Below are 19319 nucleotides of genomic sequence, written 5' to 3' on the forward strand. Positions count from 1 at the left end.
TGCCCCAAGTGTCTGCACTGAGCGGAGGTTGAAGATGCTTTCCAAGGCCCTCCCGGATTCTAATTCTCATTGGCTGGAGGTAGGGAGCTGGAGCAGGATGCAGGGGGAGTGAACACGGGGTGTGTTTGGGACTCATTCATCCTGCTACTCGATGCGACAGACTTTTTGCTTGAGCAAACCTTCGGCTTCCAAACCTTTTCTTAGGCCCCTCTGTGCTCTTCCTTGTAAAATCTAGTTTTAGTGAGTCCCCTGCCCTTCACGTCTGAACCCCCTTAATATCTAGTCATCCTGCACCAACCCCCTAGGGAGATGTCCAACCACCCTGCCCTTTCTCCAGAAGAATCCTGAGTCAGTTTAGCCAAACCCCTCTGACCCCTAAAGCTTCCCCTTAGAAAGTTCCCATGCACTGACCCCCTCCCTGCTCCTTCACTATAAATCCCCACGTGGCCATACAAAAACCACTTGGGAAAGGGTCAGGAAGAGTATGTGCCATGGGTCTGCTTCTATTATGACCTCCACTTGAAAATCCCCCTGCCTCCATGACCTCAATTCTGAAACCTTCCCCTGTGACAGCAATCCATCTTTCCCGCTCAGGACTTGATGCTGGTCAGATGTAGGAGGATGAAAATAATTAATCTTTTAAATTATTTATTTTTTGGCTGCACTGGGTCTCTGTTGCTGCTCCGAGGCTTTCATTGAGGTGAGCATGGGCTGCTCTCTAGCTTCCTGGCGCACAGGCTTCTCAGGGAGGTGGTTTCTCTTGTTGCAGAGCATGGGCTGTAGGGAGAGGGCTCAGTAGTTGGAGAGCACAGGCCGTTTCCCTGTGGCATGTGGTATCTTAGTTCCCAGGGATTGAACCTGTGTCCCCTGCATTGGCAGACGGATTCTTAACCACTGGACCACCACCTCAGACGTTTTGACCTTGAGCGGTTTATAGAAATTCTGAGAGGGGCCAGTTTATGGGGGGGAAATGTATCTGGTTTGAAACAATTGGAAACTTTCAAAAGGCCCAAATGTAAATGCCCCCCAGTCTGATGAGACCAGAGACTGGAGGTTGGGAGAGATCAGGACCACGTGTGCAGATGTAAAAATTAATTGAAGTTAATAATTGAGCTCATCGGAGTAAATGAGTTCCCAGGGTAACGGCATAGGCATAGAAAGAGACCACTGATACCGTGACTGAACAGTGAGGAATGCAGAGTTAGGGACGGAAAATAGCAATCAGGAGAGAAAGGGATGCATCATCATGACACTCAGGTGAATCAGATGTTACAGCTATTTCAAAGGGTTTTTTTAAATGTATTTTTCAGGCAGTGGCCCTGCTGAGTCTCAGGTCCCCCTGAGAAGTTCTGAGGAGTGACGGTCATGGTCTTTTTGGAGTGGAGGCGGTCAGCGCTGGGGCAGAGAAGGGACTGAGCCACCCCCCCACCCCCCCGCCGTGCAGTGATGGGCCATCACCCAGCAGCTCCACATGCTCAGTCTCTCCCAGAGCTTCACAACTGCAGCTGCACGTGAGGAGCCAGGCACCTCCTGCCTGCCACTTCCTCTCCTTTACCACACAGAGCCTAGTAAGGCCCCGCTCAACATTTAGCTCCTAGAAATGTTCTCCATTTCACGACCAGTTCTTCTCAGTGTAAATGTTTAGGAGCTCTACCCTCAGGAATTATACTTCATGGGTCTGACTCAAACTCCAACAGCTGTGTGACTAGCAAGCAGCCTAGTGACCCTGCTGTGATGGTTCACGGTCTGCACTTGGGAGAAACACAGTCAGCCTCAAGTCTGTGGCGGGCGTCAAAGAGCCAAAAATGGTGAGTTTAAACAATTTAAAACATATTAGATGGCCAATCACAGTATATGATCCAGAATTTTTCAGAGGCTAGAGTTCCAGACATTTCCTCATCTTCTCCATCTCAGCCTTCTTCATGACTATAACCCCCCACCCCCTGCCAAGAGCCAAACCAAGAAATCTCAATGTGCCTATTGTTTTGTTTTGGGCTGTGTGGTATGGCTTGCAGGATCTTAGTTCCCCAACCAGGGATTGAACCTTACACCCAGACAGTGAGAGAACCAAGTCCCAACACTGGACCTCCAGGGAACTTCCTCGCTATGTCCATTGTGACCCAGCATCTAATGAGGCTCCTGTCAAGGACCCCACATTCAGAAGCGCCTTTCCAGTCCTGGTTGCTGGTGCTAAGTACTGCACCACAGAAAAGGACATGCAGCACATAAAACCCTAAAGGCAGGCGTTGAGTGTGTAAGCAGCCATGTGAATGAGACTGCCCATGTGTGGCGTGAAGTATGCCGTGTGCAGAGGACAGGCTGGGGTCAAGGGAGGGAGGTTCCAGGTTTGAGATTAGAGGAGAAATAAATGGTCGTTTGTAAAAAGTTTTAAAGATTAATTTTTAAAGATTCCATTCATAGTCACTAATGTTTGCTTAAACTGAAATAAATTTGGCCCCTGCACAAAGACACACTCAAGCCATCCTTCTGAAAAACTATTCTGTTTAATAGTGCATTTCATTTATGCTACAGATGAGCAGGACTGGGAAAATAGAATGAAAGGTCATCCCTTCTGCTGGGAAAACTTGGGGAGCTCCATCCTAACCCAGCAAGGAGCCCTCCGCTATGCTCAGGCCCGAGCTTCCTCCCTGGGGCTTTGCTCTCTGCATTCACACTTGGCTGCTGAAGTCAGAGGTGAGGTCGGGAGAGGTCTAGCGGCTGGGGCCAGAGGTCATAGGTCTCAGAAAGCAGGGCAAGCTGGCTGAGCGAGCTCCTTAAAAGCATCCTTGGTAGCTAGGGGTTTAGCTTAAATCACTTTCCATCACAGGAGTGGCCGGAGGAAGAGGAGGAGAGGAGGGAAGGAAAATGGAGGCCAGTGCTAAAGGCTTTGGATCCTTCCCCTCAGGTTATGCTCGAGGAGGAGCTGGGCTTTGCAACTGGTCCTGTCATAAAAGGGATGAGCGAGTTCTCCACCAAACGCGTGGAGGTTTGGTCTTGCTGCTCCCAGAGCCTTGGAGGATACACGGTCACTACAGAAAACCTCTCGGTGTTCCCCCACACCTGCCCAACGAAATAACAAATCCCTCAGCACCAGATCTCCGTAACTAATGAAGTCAGGAAACAAAATAGCACATTCCTTATCAAAAGGAAGAAATTCCTCATCAAAATTTAAAGCTGGATTAGAAGCAGTGGCTTTGAAATGCAGCCTCCATTTCCCCTTTCTAGCACGAAACGCAACCCAGAACGTTCTTTCCACTTTCTTCTGTGCTGACTATGCCAACTCCAACTAGAGGAACCCCTGGAGTTTTATTCCTACTGTGCTTCCATCCCCACTGTGGAAAGGCTCTTCTGGTGTGAGAAAAATGATCTAGTGCAAACTCCCCTCCCAAATGGAAGGAGACTGGTCCCAGAGATTCCTCTGCTCCCAGCGCTCTGTCTGTTGCTGGCAGCCTAATTCTTCAAGGCTGGAATCATTCCTGGGAAAAATGACTAGGTTGCTAATCACTGGGCCAGGATGATTTGCCCAACAGGTCCCGTTCTCTAAGGTGAAAGGCTGGAGTTGGAAGGGACACATCCTAAGTTCATACTCAGGTAGTAAGGCAGGAGCTCTGGAGACTCAGAAAGTGAGGAAAACCGGCGTGTGGCTCTCTTTCACGTAGATTCTCTGATATTTACTTCAGCAGTAACTTGGAGGGAACTTTTACTCACTCCCATTACATTCAAAGGCTTCTCTCCAGTGTGAATTCTCTGGTGGCGAACCAGAGCGGAGCTGTACCTAAAGGCTTTCCCACACTCACTACATTCATAGGGATTCTCCCCAGTGTGGATTCTTTGATGCTGAATAAGGCCTGAGCTGTAGGTAAACTTCCCTCCACATTCCATACATTCATAGGGCTTCTCTCCAGTGTGGATCCTCTGGTGCTGATAGAGGTGTGAGCTCTGGCTGAAGGCCTTCCCACACTCGTTACATTCATAGGGCTTCTCTCCAGTGTGGATCCTCTGGTGGTGAATGAGGGTGGAGCTCCTGCTGAAGGCTTTCCCACATTCATTACAAGCGTATGGTTTCTCTCCAGTGTGGATCCTCTGGTGGTGAGTGAGGGTGGAGCTCCAGCTGAAGGTTTTCCCGCACTCGTTACATTCATAGGGCTTCTCTCCCGTGTGGATCCTCCGGTGGAGAATGAGAGCTGAGCTGCAGCTGAAGGTCTTCCCGCAGTCATTGCACTCGTAAGGTTTCTCCCCAGTGTGGATCCTCTGATGCTGAATAAGGTGTGAGCTCTGGCTGAAGGCCTTCCCACACTCGCTACATTCATAGGGTTTCTCCCCGGTGTGGATTCTCTGATGCTGAATAAGGTCTGAAGTTCGATTAAAGCTCTTGCTACATTCATCACATTTATGGGGCCTGTCCCCCACAGGGAGTCTCTGATGGGAAATGAGGTTGGCGCCCACCGTGAAGCTGTCCCTCAGATTGCCGCACTTCTCACTTCTCCCTCCTGTGGGGGCTCGCTGCTCCTCAGCTGCCACCTGACCAAACTCCTGCATCTTCCTATTCAGTCTCTCTCCAGAGGAGCTCCCCAGCTGCCTCTTCAGACTGACTTCTTGTTCATAGGCTTCTTCAAACTTAAGACCCTGAGAAATATCCTTCTGGAATCTTCCCAACAGCACCCCGTGTGATCCTCTATCTTCAGAAATTTCAGAATCAGGCTCAGTTCTGGTCTCACCATCTGGCACAATACAGAACACAAATATCACTTGTTCCTTGTGGAAAAAAGGCGAAACCAGAGACAGGCTCATCACATCATGTTCACAGGCTACAAGCACATGCCACTTATCAATGTGCAAAAAGGCCTGCCCAGGCTGTATGCAGCTGATGCAGAATAAGAGAACTGGGCCAAAGAAACGGAAGGAGAAAAGAAGGAAAATCGAGAAATAAGCTGGAAGTGAAGAGAAAACTGGATCAGGCAGAGGTAGGGAACCAAAAAATAGGAGAGGCAGGACAAACTGTTTAATGAAGAGACAAACTCCTAGAGGTCAGAGGCTCAAGATAAACTGGGAGATGGTGACAGCCGGGCCAGTGAGAGGATGAAGGGCAGTGGGTACAAGAAACACAACACGGACAAGTCTGTCTCCCACAGGAAGACACAGCCGGGTGGGGAGAAGCAGCAGCAGATCAGGAAGCCACAACAAGGGTGCAGCCCTGCAGCCCCAGGGAAACAGGACACTCTGGTCTGCAGTCGTGTCACCTTCACCAAGTCCATGGGAACAGGCAAGAGACAAAGGTCAGTCCACCTCCAGCCCTGGGCCTAGAACACTGTGCTAACTGAGCGGATTTGTAAACAGTTTCTATGTTTGACTTTGCCATTGTCAGCGCTCTAGGGTTTCTAAGGGAACTTCAGGCATAGAGGACAAGTGGAAGGGGTCCAGATGGTTAGCATGTTTAGTCTGTCAGTAACTGAAGGAGTCAAGGCAGGGCAGTGAGCGTTAGGGACAGAAAGAGCTGTTCCTCCCTCACCCGAACAGGTGTCTCTCAGGACCTCTCTGCTCTCAGTTCCCTTCCAATCCAGACCCCTCAGCAATTCCTCTCACTCCAGCCCAGAGATCACGTCAAAATTCAGAAAAGGGAATCCTGCTCATGGGGAAAGACAGGACAAGGTTTATCCTGTTCATACCAAATGGCCCAGAGCTCAATCCCAGACCCAGGACCTGTAGGGGACAGAGAAGACACACAGGGGGAGGCCTCACGTGGGAGCAGGGAAGACCCTGGCCTTGCCCAGGAAAACGTCCTGACAGTGGGTGAGGGGGAAGGAAGGAACAGTCCACAGGTTTAAAGGTTAAGAAGCTAACTGCTCCCTGACACAAGGTGAAATTTCTACAAGGGCAGCAGTTACCCAAGGTCCATCCACAAAGCAACAGGTCCCTAGAGGAAGTCCAACAGAGAAGGGAAAGAGCCTGACAGAGTTCCAGAATCTTCACTTGGGCACAGAGCAGTGCCTCACATGTTCAGGGATCCCAATGTGTGAATCTTTTGAGAAAATCTCTAGGTTATATATTAATGTTAAGTCCTAAGAATAACATGAGAAAAAGTAACAGATTGAGAGTTTAAAGGCCAGGGCTAGCAATATGAATGTATGCAAAGCATTTAAGACTTCTGAGCTCTCTTTCCTCACCTATAAAATGAGGATAATTCTGGCTGCCTCAACAGCTGCAACATTGTGAGAACTGAAGGAAAGACTATCTGTAAACACTCTCAAGGAACTACAAACTGCAAATGGGAGTCACTATCATTGTTGTCAGAACTTTCTGAGACGAAGTCAGTCCTTAGATAATGATTTTCAGTGACTCAACTGTTACTAGCAAAGGAGGAAGCCAAGGAAGGCCAAAAGGGAGTTTCACTGAGGAAGCATCATTCCTACCCAGCGAGAACACGTTGCCGTAATTCTCCAGCATCACGTCCCTGTAGAGGTCCCTCTGGGCAGGCTCCAAACGCTTCCACTCCTTCCGGATGAAGTACACAGCCACATCCTCAAAGGTCACCAGCTCCTGAAATGACACATTTTGGTGTGCAATTTCTGGTTCAGGGATGAGGCTGGTAGAGCCAAAAGCTAATTCGGGATGGGGTTGAATAACACTTCCTAATATTTGGGAAGTGGGAATGGCGGTCAGGGTGGAGGAAGACAGAGGAGAGGCTGAGACTAAGTGGAGTCCATGATTCCACAGGGCAGTCCCGCGGTCCTGACAGGGGAAGCACAGAACGGGACGTTGTTGCACAAGAGATTTCTGCACAGCGGGAAGGGAAAGAAGGGTAAAGCACGGCTCACCTGGGCCTTGGCCTTCAGGAGCGCAGCTGCCAGCATCTCATCCCCCAGACCGCCCTTGTCAGAAAACGCGGGGCCTTTTGAGGAAGGAAGAGCTGAGGACGAGAGGGTCCGTGAGAGCCGCTCTGCACTTGAGCCGCTCCACCTGTTATGGAAACTCCTGGGTCCAGGCCCACGTAGTGCCCCCACTCCTACACCTCTAGGTTCACTCCCTCTGCCACTGGAAGAGGTGCTCACGGCCAGCGTGGGCCTCGTGGCCTGAGCAGAGACGCCCACAGCCCTGCTGACCCTGGCTCTCTGGTCTGTCCCAGGAGGCACCAGCTATCCTGTTAGTGTCTCTTCCATCGTTCTCCACATTTCAACTCAATCTCTTGGACTTCTTACCCAGAGGAAAGCTGGCTTCACTCGAACTCTGAAGCAAATCATAATGCCCACGATTCTTATTTTCTCGATCCCCAGATCAAATCTACACACCGTAAGTGTTTCCCATTTCTGTGCTTGATTATGTATCTTTTCCTGTAATTCTTAAGTTAACATATTGGTCCCTGAAAGACTAACTCTCTGGAGATACTAGATTCTGCAGAATCATGCAGATAAAAATGTTTTTAAATGCGTTTTCCTGATAAGCATGGGAATAATACTTCCTTGGACGCAAACTGGCTCCAAAGTTAGTGGCAGTCTATGAGAACAAAATACAAATACTTCTCACGCCCTTCCTCTTCCTTCTACCCTTTTTGCCTGTGATCTGCAAAATAACTCCCCAGAGCTCCCCTAAGCACATGCTCCAGAAGAGCACAAACCAGGGCTGTTACAAAACGCCTGGAAAATGGGAGTTTGGTGACTGTCACAGTTTTCTAAATGCTGCATGAGGAACCCACAGCCCTTAAAAATATCTCAGCTATAAAACCTATCAAGCTGTACTTAATGAATGGCTTCAGTCAGCATCCCCCACTAGGCTGGGAGTTAGTGAAAGGCAAGGACTATGTTCTCTCCAGTCAGGATTCCAGCAGTTAGCCCAGCCCCTGGTGAATGAGCGATTTCAATGGGCGTCTGCTGAATAAGTGAATAAAAGAATAAATTCCTTACTGCTCTCAAGCAAAGCCTGAGGTTCCTGAGATACTCGATCAGCCTGAGTTTCCATGGGTCGTGCTAGAAGCTCGGATCTCTGGTCTCCTATTTTCAGAGTCAGCAGGAAGCAGGTTTTCTATGAGAAGGTGGAAGCACTGCAGAAGCAAAAGTTCAAGGTTCAAAGATAATTTTTTAAAAACCCTCCTGCATACAGAAAGAGGGGAACTAGCATTTCAGTTAGTACCAAAACAGCAAGAGGAAATGCAGTAACTGGGACCAGTCTTTTGGGTCAAAGGCCCAAGTTCCTGGACAACATCCCACTTTAGGCTCCCCAACTCACACTGGGTGGAATTTCTAACAACAAAAGTGGAGAACACAGGTGCCAAATGATGCCATTAATGAAGTTAAATACTAAGCAATTACTCAAATGAAGGACAGTGAAAAAAGAGTGTTACAGGCTGCAAAATGTATAAGTATCAAGTTTTAAGTATACTTGGAATAATGGATAAACTAACGTATACAGATTTTTTTTTTAATCCTCATAAACATTTTTCTTCTACCAAAAAGAAAAAAAAATCTTTTTTACTGTGGTACATTTCTAGCTGTTATAGTAAATGTAGATGCTCTCTTTAGAAGAAAAGGGGCCAAGAAATAGCCCCCAAATAACAGATTTTACAGAATACTTCTAGAACTTCCAGAAGTTCTCTGTCTCATTTTACAAACCCTGTCTCACAGAACTAGGAGAGATAGCTCAGATCTATTAAAATAAATTCGGGAGTTCCCCAGTGGTCCAGTGGTTAGGATTCAGTGCTTTCACTGCAGTGGCCCAGGTTCAATTCCTGGGCAGGGAACAGAGATCCTGTAAACCATGCAGCATGGCCAGAAAAAAAAAACAGATAAATTCTTCCTCCATTTCTCCCTGAGACAGGTCTCCGTCTTTAGTCTCAGTCAATGGTGGGATGTTATTGACAGATCTGGGCCCTTTCTGTGGTCCTTGTATAGTCTCATCACAGGGTGTGGGTGGACATATTCACCAGGTTCTGGGAGACTCGTCCTAGTTGCTGTGTCTCCTTGCCCGGAGAAGCAGCAGCCAGCCTGCCTTTTTAATCTCCCTTCTCTCATAACAGATTTCCTTGGATCAGAATGTAAGTCCCTGAAGCAAGAACCAATGCTTTTTAAAAAGCCGAATATCATTTATTGCTGCATTTTTATCCCTACTAAGGTCCCTGCTCCCTGGTTGCCATGGCAATCAAAAGAGGTCTGTTCTCTGTTGCTCCAGTGAATAACAGTGAATGTCAAATTAGTACCTAGACTAAGATTTGAATCTCAAGTACAAGTCTGTCCTCAAGAATCAACAGGTTGAGAAGAGTGCAGCAGTCCCCAGAGCAGCCTGACACTTAGGCAAGAACCTAAGGGAAAACCCCTGGATTTTGGCCGCCTCCCTCTCTTTATTCATCTACTCATATAACAAACATCTGTTGAGTGCCAAGTACATTGCAGGGTACTCCTGAAAGGAGTGAAAAATCAAGAGTGACTGTCGCATTCACATAAGATATACAAGGAGAAGGGCCCCCTAGAGTCACTCAGAGTTTAGAGAACTCTAGTCTTTGGGCAGCGAGGGGCTATAGAAGGCCCATCACAGTGCCAGGATATGGTGGAAAGCAATGCATCAGGCATGAGCCAGGCCCACTGACAATCAAGGTGACACACCCTCTTGTTATCATCACCCTCCTAGCTGGGGCCCTCGGCTTTTTCTCAGAGTCAGCCATCTTATTCTTCCTACTGCCCAACTTAACAATCTCCAGGACTGGTTATAAGCAGACACTCCCAATAAATCCACTCAGTCTAAACTCTCCTTAGAAAGTCAGAGGCTCAGACTCCAGAGAAAGAAGAAGCACTCCCTCCTCGCAGCTGGGTTAACCAAAGCTGGAGCTCAAAGGCATACTGTTGAGAACAAGTCCCCAGTGTCTGGATCACTGAACAATGTTTCTCACAGAAAGAAAAACCTCCATTGTGCCTTAGAGCTTCAGGTCCAGGCAGGGCCCTTCCCCTGCTCCACTGCCCGTGTGACCCCCTGCAGTGCTCCTGGGGACTAGGAAAGATGACCGGGCAGTGAGAAGTCATGGAAAGCTTTACCTGCTGGACTCTTTCCTTCCTTCTCTGGAGTCAGTCTCTAGAAGGCCAGAGTAGCAATTATTGGGAAATTGGCAGCCTCTGTTCAAATCCCTGGGAGTTCAGACTTTAGTTGTTACCAGTGCTGTAGGACTAAGGAAAAGAAAAAGAAAAAGGAATTTCAAATGTTTATGTAAACTTCACTTCTAATCTAGATGTACGGAGTTAAGAGGAAAAGACAAAGGACCTATGCTAATAAATACTGATTAAGACCACAGCTGGTATTTGTGTTGCACCTTTAGAACTGGAAGGAAATCACGGTTCTCCAGGTCAACCTCCCACCCAAGACAAGAAACACCTTCTCAAGTTCCTAAGGTTCTGGCCGCTAACTGGCTACGAGACACTCTCAGCTACTTCCGGGAGTCTCTCCCACTGCCGTACGGGTAAGCCATTAGAAAGGGCTTTGGATGCTTAACTGGAAAAAAATCTACCCCTTGGACTTTCACCTCTCAGAGTCCTAGTGTCCGGTGTGATAGAACCTTCTCCTTCTGCAGGACTTTCCACAAACAGGTGAAACCAGATGATGCCCACTCTCCACAACTTCTCTTCTTGGGGATAATATATAGGTTTAGTTCCTCTAAGTGCCCCACAGATTTCAAGTTCAGGGTCCTGCTTCTCCTCTCCATGAGTTTCAGAAAGGAAACACCCGGTCTGTGTTCAATCCCAGTTGAAAAGCGAAATCAAATCAGGGACCTAATACAGCTGAAATGGGACCCAGTTGTACACCTCTCCGAAAAAGACTCGATTTACTGGGCGCCAGGGGGATTCTTCTGTCATCTGAATGGTTCTAACTGCGCTTCCTGCTGCTGCTGCTAAGTCGCTTCAGTCGTGTCCGACTCTGTGCGACCCCAGAGACGGCAGCCCACCAGGCTCTCCCGTCCCTGGGATTCTCCACGCCAAGAACTGCGCTTCCTAGAACCCCTCATTCTCTGGTCCGGTCTCAGCTGATTAAACCCTCCCTCCCGCCGGGAGCGCGGATAACTGTTAACATCATATGAAAACGTCTCCGGGAAGGACCAAGTTAGGGTCGCTGTCATCGGCCGTTTAAAGAGAGGGATGCCTCTCGAGCCATACTGGAACTTTGAAAGGCTGGAGCCGGGCGCTGTCGCAGAACCAGAACCACAGCCCCTTTCCTCCCCCGACGCAGGGCCGGCCGTGAGGGGCGGGGTACCGGGGTGCCGGGGAAAGCAGAGTTGGCACCGGCGCCCCCCCGGCACCCTGCTCCAGGTGGTCCTGGGGACCCCGCGGGCCGCGGCGGCAGGGACACCACCCCTTCTCCGGCGATCACTGCCTCCGTCCCACCTCGAGCCCTGGGGGCGGCCGGACTCACCCTGGGGGCAGGGACGGTAGATATAGGGGACCGGACACCAAACAGGCCCTGTTGGACACTGTCACGGACCCACACACCGGGGACAGAACAAAGAACGGAAGTTCCCTCCGTTTCGCTTCCGGGTCGGCCTTAGTCACCCCCTCCACCATCCTGGATGTACCCCCTCCACGTCCACTTGTTCCCTCTAGGAAAATGGGAGGTCTTCGCCTCTCGGTGGTTTGCTGACTGGGCGCGGGGCCCAGCGCTGAAGCGACACGGCGGGCCTGCGGTCTCCGCCCTTCGCGCCCCCTGCTGGCCAGCCAGGGAGGGCGCCACCGCGCACCTGGTCTGCGGCGCGCCTGCCCGGCTGGGGAGCGGAAGGCGGGGCGCAGGGAGCCCAGTGGGTGCCGGCTGTGTGCCCGTGTGGTCTCCCCTGGGGCTGCCGAGGGCCAAGCCAAACGCCCTGGGTCCAAGCGATCCGAGTCCCCAGCTGACCCGCGGCCAACAGGAGGACGCCTGAAGGATTCGATATAGAAAACTCACCCATATTTGAAGTTTATGCTTATGCTTCCAAACAGACCAAGTTCATGTAAAAGTGCCTCCTTTAAATGACTAAAATCTGAAGAAAACCTTCTGGCCCATCAGAGTTCATGTGAGGACAAAAACCTGTACAAGTGATGCGAGCAGAAAAGACGTGAGAAAGTTACCGATCCAGATCCACCCAGATCCGAAGAAAACTGGTGAGGCCAGTATTCTGAGAAGAAAGTGTGAAATAAGTGAAACGCTTGAGGGAAGGAGGGGCAATGCTTCGTGGTTCACTCACGTTTATTCCCTTCCAGGAGGAATCCTGGAAGTGTCGGAATCAAATCCTTCAGATTATAAACAAAATGAAATCTTGTGATCTTCTTGATTCCCCTATGGCCCTGCCTCGCATTTGATCTCAATTTTCACTGCCTTCAATATTTGTAGCGCACCCATTCAGCTCTGCAGCACAACCGAACTTACTCTCTGGCAACTTCAGTCTAAGGACAGTAATCTAACCAATTCCAGTGAAATATGGTCGTGGTGCTCAGTTGCTAAGTGACATCTGACTCTTTGCAATTGTAGCCTGCCAGGCTCCTCTATCCATGTGATTCTCCACGCAAGAATACTGAAGTAGGTTGGATCTTCCCAACCCAGGGATTGAACCAGCGTCTCTGATGTCTCCTGCATCGACAGGCAGGTTCTTTACCACTAGGGCCACCTGGGAAGCCCTCACCTACTGACAGTCCTCAGGAAACAGCTCTTAGATTCCCAGTACCCTCGACACAATCAAACCTATTACTGTGGAGCCTAGAAGTCAATTTGCAGTTCACTTTTTTTGGTGTTTGCCCCAGAATCCAGCCATCTGGTTAATTCCCAGCAAATTCTCAAAAGCCCTACTATTAATTTTTCTTGAGTCTGTGGACTCTGAAATGCCTTGAATCACAGAGAGGATTCCCAAGGTAGTCCATCAAGGTGGAGAAGAAAACATTTAAACTTCTATATAACTTTTATCTAAAAGAAAAGAAAAAAAAATAGAGTAAAAAAACGTAAGCCTTGGTAAGCACAGCTGCCAGAGGCTCTTTTGCCTGCCTCGGCTCTGGCTCTGAGTAGGGGGCTCCTGATCTGGCTGGAGCTCAGGCCCCTCTCCCCTCTCCAGCCCTCCCCTGTCCCCTCCTGTCACCCGGGGCCAAGAGAATGACCGTTAAGAAATGGATGGCCAGATGCAAACATGATGAAACTGTCAATTTGTCCTAAAGATGCAGCTGTGGCTTTTCAAACAGATTAGAGCAGAATTGTAACTGTTTTGTTCTCTATCTCAGAAGAGACTTTCATAAGAATTAATCTTTGAAGTCATCTGGGCCTAAAATTTCTTTATGGAAAGACTTTTTAAATTCTTGATTGAATTTTTTAAGATTGTAAGACTATTTTCCCCCCTTTTTCTTTCTTTCTTTTTTGGCCACAGCAGGCGGCATGTAAGATCTTAGTTCCTCAACCAGGAATTGAACCGGTGCCCCTTGCCGTGGAAGCTGAGAGTCCTAACCATTGGGCTGCCAGGGAAGTTCCTATAAGACTATTCATATTTTTATTTCTTCTTGAATCATATTGGGTGTGTTAAGTTCTTTCTATGAATTTATCTGTTTCACCTAAAATCTCTAATCTTCTTGTGTGATGTTGGTACTATTATCTTATTATTGAAATAGCTGCTTTTGAGCAGTTTTCAAACAATGTTCTGTGAACCTGTGTGGATCCCTGAGACCAGGTGGTCTGCGAGGTCAAAACTGTTTTCATAAGACAGATTGTTGTTGTTGTTGTTGTTTTCACGGTATTGACATTTGAAATGATATGAAAGTGTGAAACTGCTAACGCCTTAGCATAAATTCAGGTAGTGGCCCAAAACTGAACTGTTATATTCTTCATTGCTATATGCTCATAGCTTTTTTAAAAATCCAGTTTCAAAAAAAATCTGGTTTCACTTAAGAATGTCCTTGATGAAGCAGTAAAAATATTAATTTCATTTTAAAAATAGTAAGCCTTATCAGAGGTCAATAGAAGGAAGGGTACTGGTGGCCTTATGTGGGTCTCACATCAGACAATAGCCGTCTTCAGAGAAGGATGTCAGGACTTGGTTTAGCGTGGAAGGGTGGGGGTGGGGGGTAAAAACAGAAATCTTCTCAAAAAGTGTGTAAAGAGAGCCAGTTCTCTCTCTCTCTTTTTTTTTAATATTTTATTTTTATTTATTTACTTACTTGGCTGTGCCAGGTCTTAGATGGGGCATATGGGATCTTTAGTTGTGGCATGTGGAATCTAGTTTCTTGACCAGGGGTTGAACCTGGGCCCCCTGTGTTGAGAGTGTTCAGTCTTAGCCACTGGACCACTAGGGAAGTCCCTGCTAAGGAACAATTAACAAGGAAGCTGCCCCATCTTTACTGCTCCAGGGCATCTTGTCTCCCAGAATGCAGAAAAAATTCTTAGCTTATTTGTCTGGGAGCTGCCTTTATGAAGTGACACACTGTGGAAAGAGCTGGCCTGCAAAAGCTGCTGCTTTGAGGGCAAGCCCTTTTGCCAGCCCCAACGCCAGCCCAGGAGTAAGGACCACCACTCCACCCTGGTTCTGGATGACCATCGCCACCAGGCCAGTTTCTTCCCATCACTTGGCCCCTCTTGTCCAACATCTCAATATAGGACCCCAGAGGACTGAGACAGGCCTCTAAGTACTTGGGAATTCTGGACAGTGGGAGGAAGCAGGCTTGGAGCTATGGAGAGGGACAGACAGGACATCTGGATGTCCTCTATTCCAGCTCTCTGGGTGTGAGCATTCTTAGGGGATCCACTTGAACCCCAGGCTGAATGCGGAGGGCATCCCAGTTAGTTTTTAGCAGTTATTGGAAATTGATGTGTAATTCTGTGCTTCTTTATTCACCTTTCTACCCAATGCCCTAAGATTTTTGCAGGGTGATCGCATTCTCTGCACCCCTGAAATCAGAGAGGCCCCTTACTCCTTGTCTTTTGGTCGATACCTCAGTGCTGATCCCTCTGGGTCACCCCTTTATACCACATAGCCCGCAGCAGCAGCGGCTCTGGGGCATCCCAGCTGTGAGCGCCTCCTGCTCAGTGATTGGAAGTTCCTGGCCTTAGGGAGGTGTCAGTGCCAAGATCCAGTGCTTCATCACACAAGTGACTTAGCCTCTTCAGACTCACTCGCAGGTGGCTCAGTGGTGAAAGAATCCGCCTGCAATGCAGGAGACACAGGAGATGAGGGTTCAATTCCTGGGTTGGGTAGACCCCCTGGAGGAGGGGAATGGCAACCCACTCCAGTGTTCTTGCCTTGGGAAATCCCATGGACAGAGGAGCCTGGTGAGTTAACCATCCTATGGGGTCGCAAGGAGTCAGACACGACTGAGCACTCTTGCTCACTCAGACTAACTCGTGTGAAGTAGGGGAAGGAGAGTGATGAAGGGCCCCAGACCGTGCGCAGACTCCGAAGGCGGGATCCAGCTCAGAGCTGGGACTGTGAGGGAAGCAGCCACTCCCCGCAACAGCGCCACCTGCTGAAACCCCCATGCTGGGGTAATGCAACTCGAACCTGAGTTAACTAGACAGGAAGAGCCTAAACGGCCTCACTAGTCAAATAGAAATGATATATTTAAAAGTATAGTCAGCCTGGCTCAAGAACGGTTTTACATGAAAAAGTGGCAGCTACCGCCTCGGGGGAAACCACCTGAAGCTAAGTCATGGATCGATGGGGCCCTCAGGGTCAGAGTGCACCCTAAATGCCTGGCTTCGGTTCACCTCCTGCTGGTCCACGCAGCTTAGCTTAGTAAGCAGCCTGGCCACTGACTGTGGCCATCGCCCCTTGGTCAGCCTTCTCTTGGGTAATGATCAGGATGGAAGGGATGGAGAGCTCTCTAGACTTATTTTGAAAAATTAAAGTTTCTGCCCTGAGCATTTGTTGGCCTGACACTTCTTTTCTTTCCCTTAATGACTACCCCAGGCTACCCTGGCCAGCAGACTCTCTGAGTGCAGCCCAGTCAAAAGGAAGCCTAGGGAATTCCAGCTTCATTCTGGCCCAGCCATCAAGATCCCTTGTTGGGTTGATGTGGTTCCTGGTCACTTGATTGAGGACGCTGCTCTCTCCAGCTCCCCTCCAGTGGCTCATACATGCTGTGGCAGGCTGAACAGTGGCCCCCAAGATTTCTGGGTCCTAATGCTTAGCACCTGTGAATATGGCAAAAGGGGTTTCGCAGATATGATTAAGAATCTTCAGATGGGGAGATTATCCCAGTGGGCCCTGAAGGTCATCCCAAGTGTCCTTATAAGAGGGAGGCAGAGAGAGTACCGTAGAGGGCCAAGCGGTAACGAGACGAAGAGAGACGTTTGAAGATACCGCTAAAATACTGGATTTGAAGCTGAGGAAGAGGCCATGAAACAAGAAATGCAAGGAATGCAGTTCTAGAACCTGGAAAAGACATCAAAAGGGATTCTCCCCTAGAAGGAATGTGGCCCTACAGACACTTTGGTATCAGATCAGTGGAAACTATTTCAGACTTCTGACCGCCAGAATAAGTGTGTGATGTTTTAAGTCATAAAGTCTGTGGTCATTTATTATAGCAAGAATAGGGAACAAAGACATGTGCCAAGGTGGAGGGCGTTATGGGTCTTTGTCAGTTTTTAAAAATGCCTCGTTGCTCACACCTGACTCCTCTGAACAGAAGGTCTGGAAATAAGGGATAATTGGAGAAAAGGAGTAGTCACAGTTACTGAAGTGTGACATCCATCACCATCTGTAGTTACTTTTTCTTGTGATGAGAACTTTTAAGATGTACTCTTAGTAGCTTTCATATATGCAATACAATATTAACTGTGGTCCCCAAGCTGTCCCTCAGAATCTCTTCTTTGCAGGCTCTCTGAGCAGACCCTCTGCTGTCTTTCCAGCCAGCCCAGTCACCTCCACTCTGTGGAAGGAAAAGTTAACAAAACAACTAAATAATACATTATGTTTAGTTTTGTTGGGAGAAAAAAGAACCATGGGATGTTTGCTGTACCCTGAGGTTTTGAGGTGTTTTATTTTTTTTTCTCTAATACAATGCACTTAAAAAAATTTTTTTTAACAAAGATTTATTTATTTAATTTTTTGGTCATGGTGGATATTTGTTGCTGCACTTGGGCTTTCTCTAGTGATTGCAGCCATGAAATTAAAAGACACTTACTCCTTGGAAGGAAAGTTATGACCAACCTAGATAGCATATTAAAAAGCAGAGACATTACTTTGCCAACAAAGGTCTGTCTAGTCAAGGCTATGGTTTTTCCAGTAGTCATATATGGATGTGAGAATTGGACTGTGAAGAAAGCTGAGCACCAAAGAACTGATGCTTTTGAACTGTGGTGTTGGAGAAGACTCTTGAGAGTCCCTTGGACTGCAAGGAGATCCAACCAGTCCATTCTAAAGGAGATCAGCCCTGGGATTTCTTTGGAAGGAATGATGCTAAAGCTGAAGCTCCAGTACTTTGGCCACCTCATGCGAAGAGCTGACTCATTGGAAAAGACTCTGATGTTGGGAGGGATTGGGGGCAGGAGGAGAAGGGGACGATCGAGGATGAGATGGCTGGATGGCATCACTGACTCGAGGGACGTGAGTCTGAGTGAATTCCGGGAGTTGGTGATGGACAGGGAGGCCTGGTGTGCTGCGATTCATGGGGTCGCAAAGAGTCGGACACAACTGAGTGACTGAACTGAACTGAACTGAGTTGCTGCCAGTAGGGGCTACTCTCCACTGCAGTGCGCAGCTTCTCACTGCAGTGGGCTCTCTTACACAGGCTCTAGGTGTGCGTGTCTAGTGTCAGTGGTTGCAGCACACTGACTCAGTAGCCATGGCTTAGTTGCTCTGCAGCATGTGAGATCTTCCTGGATCAGGGACCGAACCAATGTCCCTTGCATTGCAAGGCAGATTCTTAACCACTGGACCATCAGGGAGGCTCTTTAAAAAAAAAAGGCAAGCTTGTGATAAGCTGCTCTCTTGGGGAGGCTGCTTGCCTCTTTTTGTTTATTTCGCTGCTGTGGGTCTTAGTTGTGGCATGCAGGATCTAGCAAACCCAGGCCCCCTGCATTGGGAGTGCAGAGACACAACCAATGGATCACAAGGGGAGTCCCTACTCCTCACCCTACTTCGTTAGCATGCACTTTCCCAAAGCATGTATAAGCAACTGATTCAATTTCAAAGTCATCTTTAAGTTTCACAATAACCACTGTTTTTAGATTTATAGTTATCTGAAAAATGTTTCGAAAGCATTTGAAACAACAAAAAGACAGGAATTCTGTAAAGATTGAAATAGCAGTGCAAACTAGCAACTTTAACATCAGTATGATCTTTTTTTTTTTCGGCCTTCAGTCCATCTGAGAAGCCTTATACTCCTGAGTAGCTTCCTACTATTTAAAAGAGATACATATTTCTGACCTCATTTTTCCTAAATGAGGCATGTGTAGAGAAGTGAAGTTCTTCCATAACCCTCTCACTTGACTGGGAGATTTGTCACTCACTGGGGATCAGAATGAGAGAGACTCTTTCTTATCTTCCCTTTGGCCAGAAGACCTCTCTCCCTGCACGATTTCTCAGGTCCCTTCCTCTGAGGGCTGCTGGCCTTTTAACTTCTCCTCATCTAGGCTCCATTTAGGAGCGATTGCTTAATTCACAGAAGTCACCCTTATCACAAAAAATCTCCTGGGATCTGCTGGTTCTGGGCACCAGTAGGCTCCGCAGGGTCAAGACACAGGTCCCTACCTGTTCTCTGGGCTTTCCTTGTGGCTCAGATGGTAAAGACTCTGCCTGCAATGCGGGAGACCCAGGTTTGATCCCTGGGTTGGGAATATCCCTTGGAGAAAGAAATGGCAATCCACTCCAGTATTCTTGCCTAAAGAATTACGTGAACAGAGGAGCCTGGCAGGCTATAGTCCATGGTGTCTCAAAGAGTTGGACATGATTGATTGACTCTTAGGAAAAATGAGGTCAGAAATATATACCTCTTTTAAATAGTAGGCAGTTGCTCTGGAGTATAAGGCTTCTTAGCTGGACTGAAGGCTGGGGGCGGGGGCGGAAAGGTTATTCTGCTGTTAAATTTGCTAGTTTGCATTGCTATTTCAATCTTTACAGAATTCCTGTCTTTTTGTTGTTTCAAATGCTTTCAAAACATTGTTCAGATAACTATAAAACTAAAAACAGTGGTTAGGAGCGCTTTAAGAGGGATTGCTTAATTAACAGAAGTCACCCTTATCATCAAAAAACATCTCCGGGGATCTGCTGGTTCTGGGCACCAGTACACTTCATATGGTCAAGATCGAGGTCTCTACCTGTTCTCTGGGCTTCACTTGTGCTTCAGATGGTAAAGAATCTGCCTGCAATGCAGAAGACCCAGGTTCAATCCCTGGGTTGGGAAGATGAC

The 19319-nt window shown here is 48.1% G+C and overlaps 1 protein-coding gene across 1 annotated transcript; it reads right to left on the reverse strand.

Annotated features, from left to right (window-relative positions):
- Positions 1 to 2516: 2516 nt before the first annotated feature.
- Positions 2517 to 11459, reverse strand: ZNF3 (zinc finger protein 3). The gene is made up of 6 exons (XM_052635495.1): positions 11383 to 11459; positions 10017 to 10145; positions 7899 to 8035; positions 6816 to 6907; positions 6411 to 6537; positions 2517 to 4721 (listed from the first exon to the last, which is right to left on the reverse strand). The coding sequence occupies exons 3-6, from the start codon at positions 7951 to 7953 to the stop codon at positions 3652 to 3654; spliced, it is 1344 nt and encodes a 447-aa protein (XP_052491455.1). The 5' UTR covers positions 7954 to 8035; positions 10017 to 10145; positions 11383 to 11459; the 3' UTR covers positions 2517 to 3651.
- Positions 11460 to 19319: the final 7860 nt, after the last annotated feature.

The sequence above is a fragment of the Budorcas taxicolor genome, chromosome 2 (genome assembly GCF_023091745.1).
Source record: "Budorcas taxicolor isolate Tak-1 chromosome 2, Takin1.1, whole genome shotgun sequence".
In the NCBI taxonomy this organism is placed as follows: Eukaryota; Metazoa; Chordata; class Mammalia; order Artiodactyla; family Bovidae; genus Budorcas; species Budorcas taxicolor.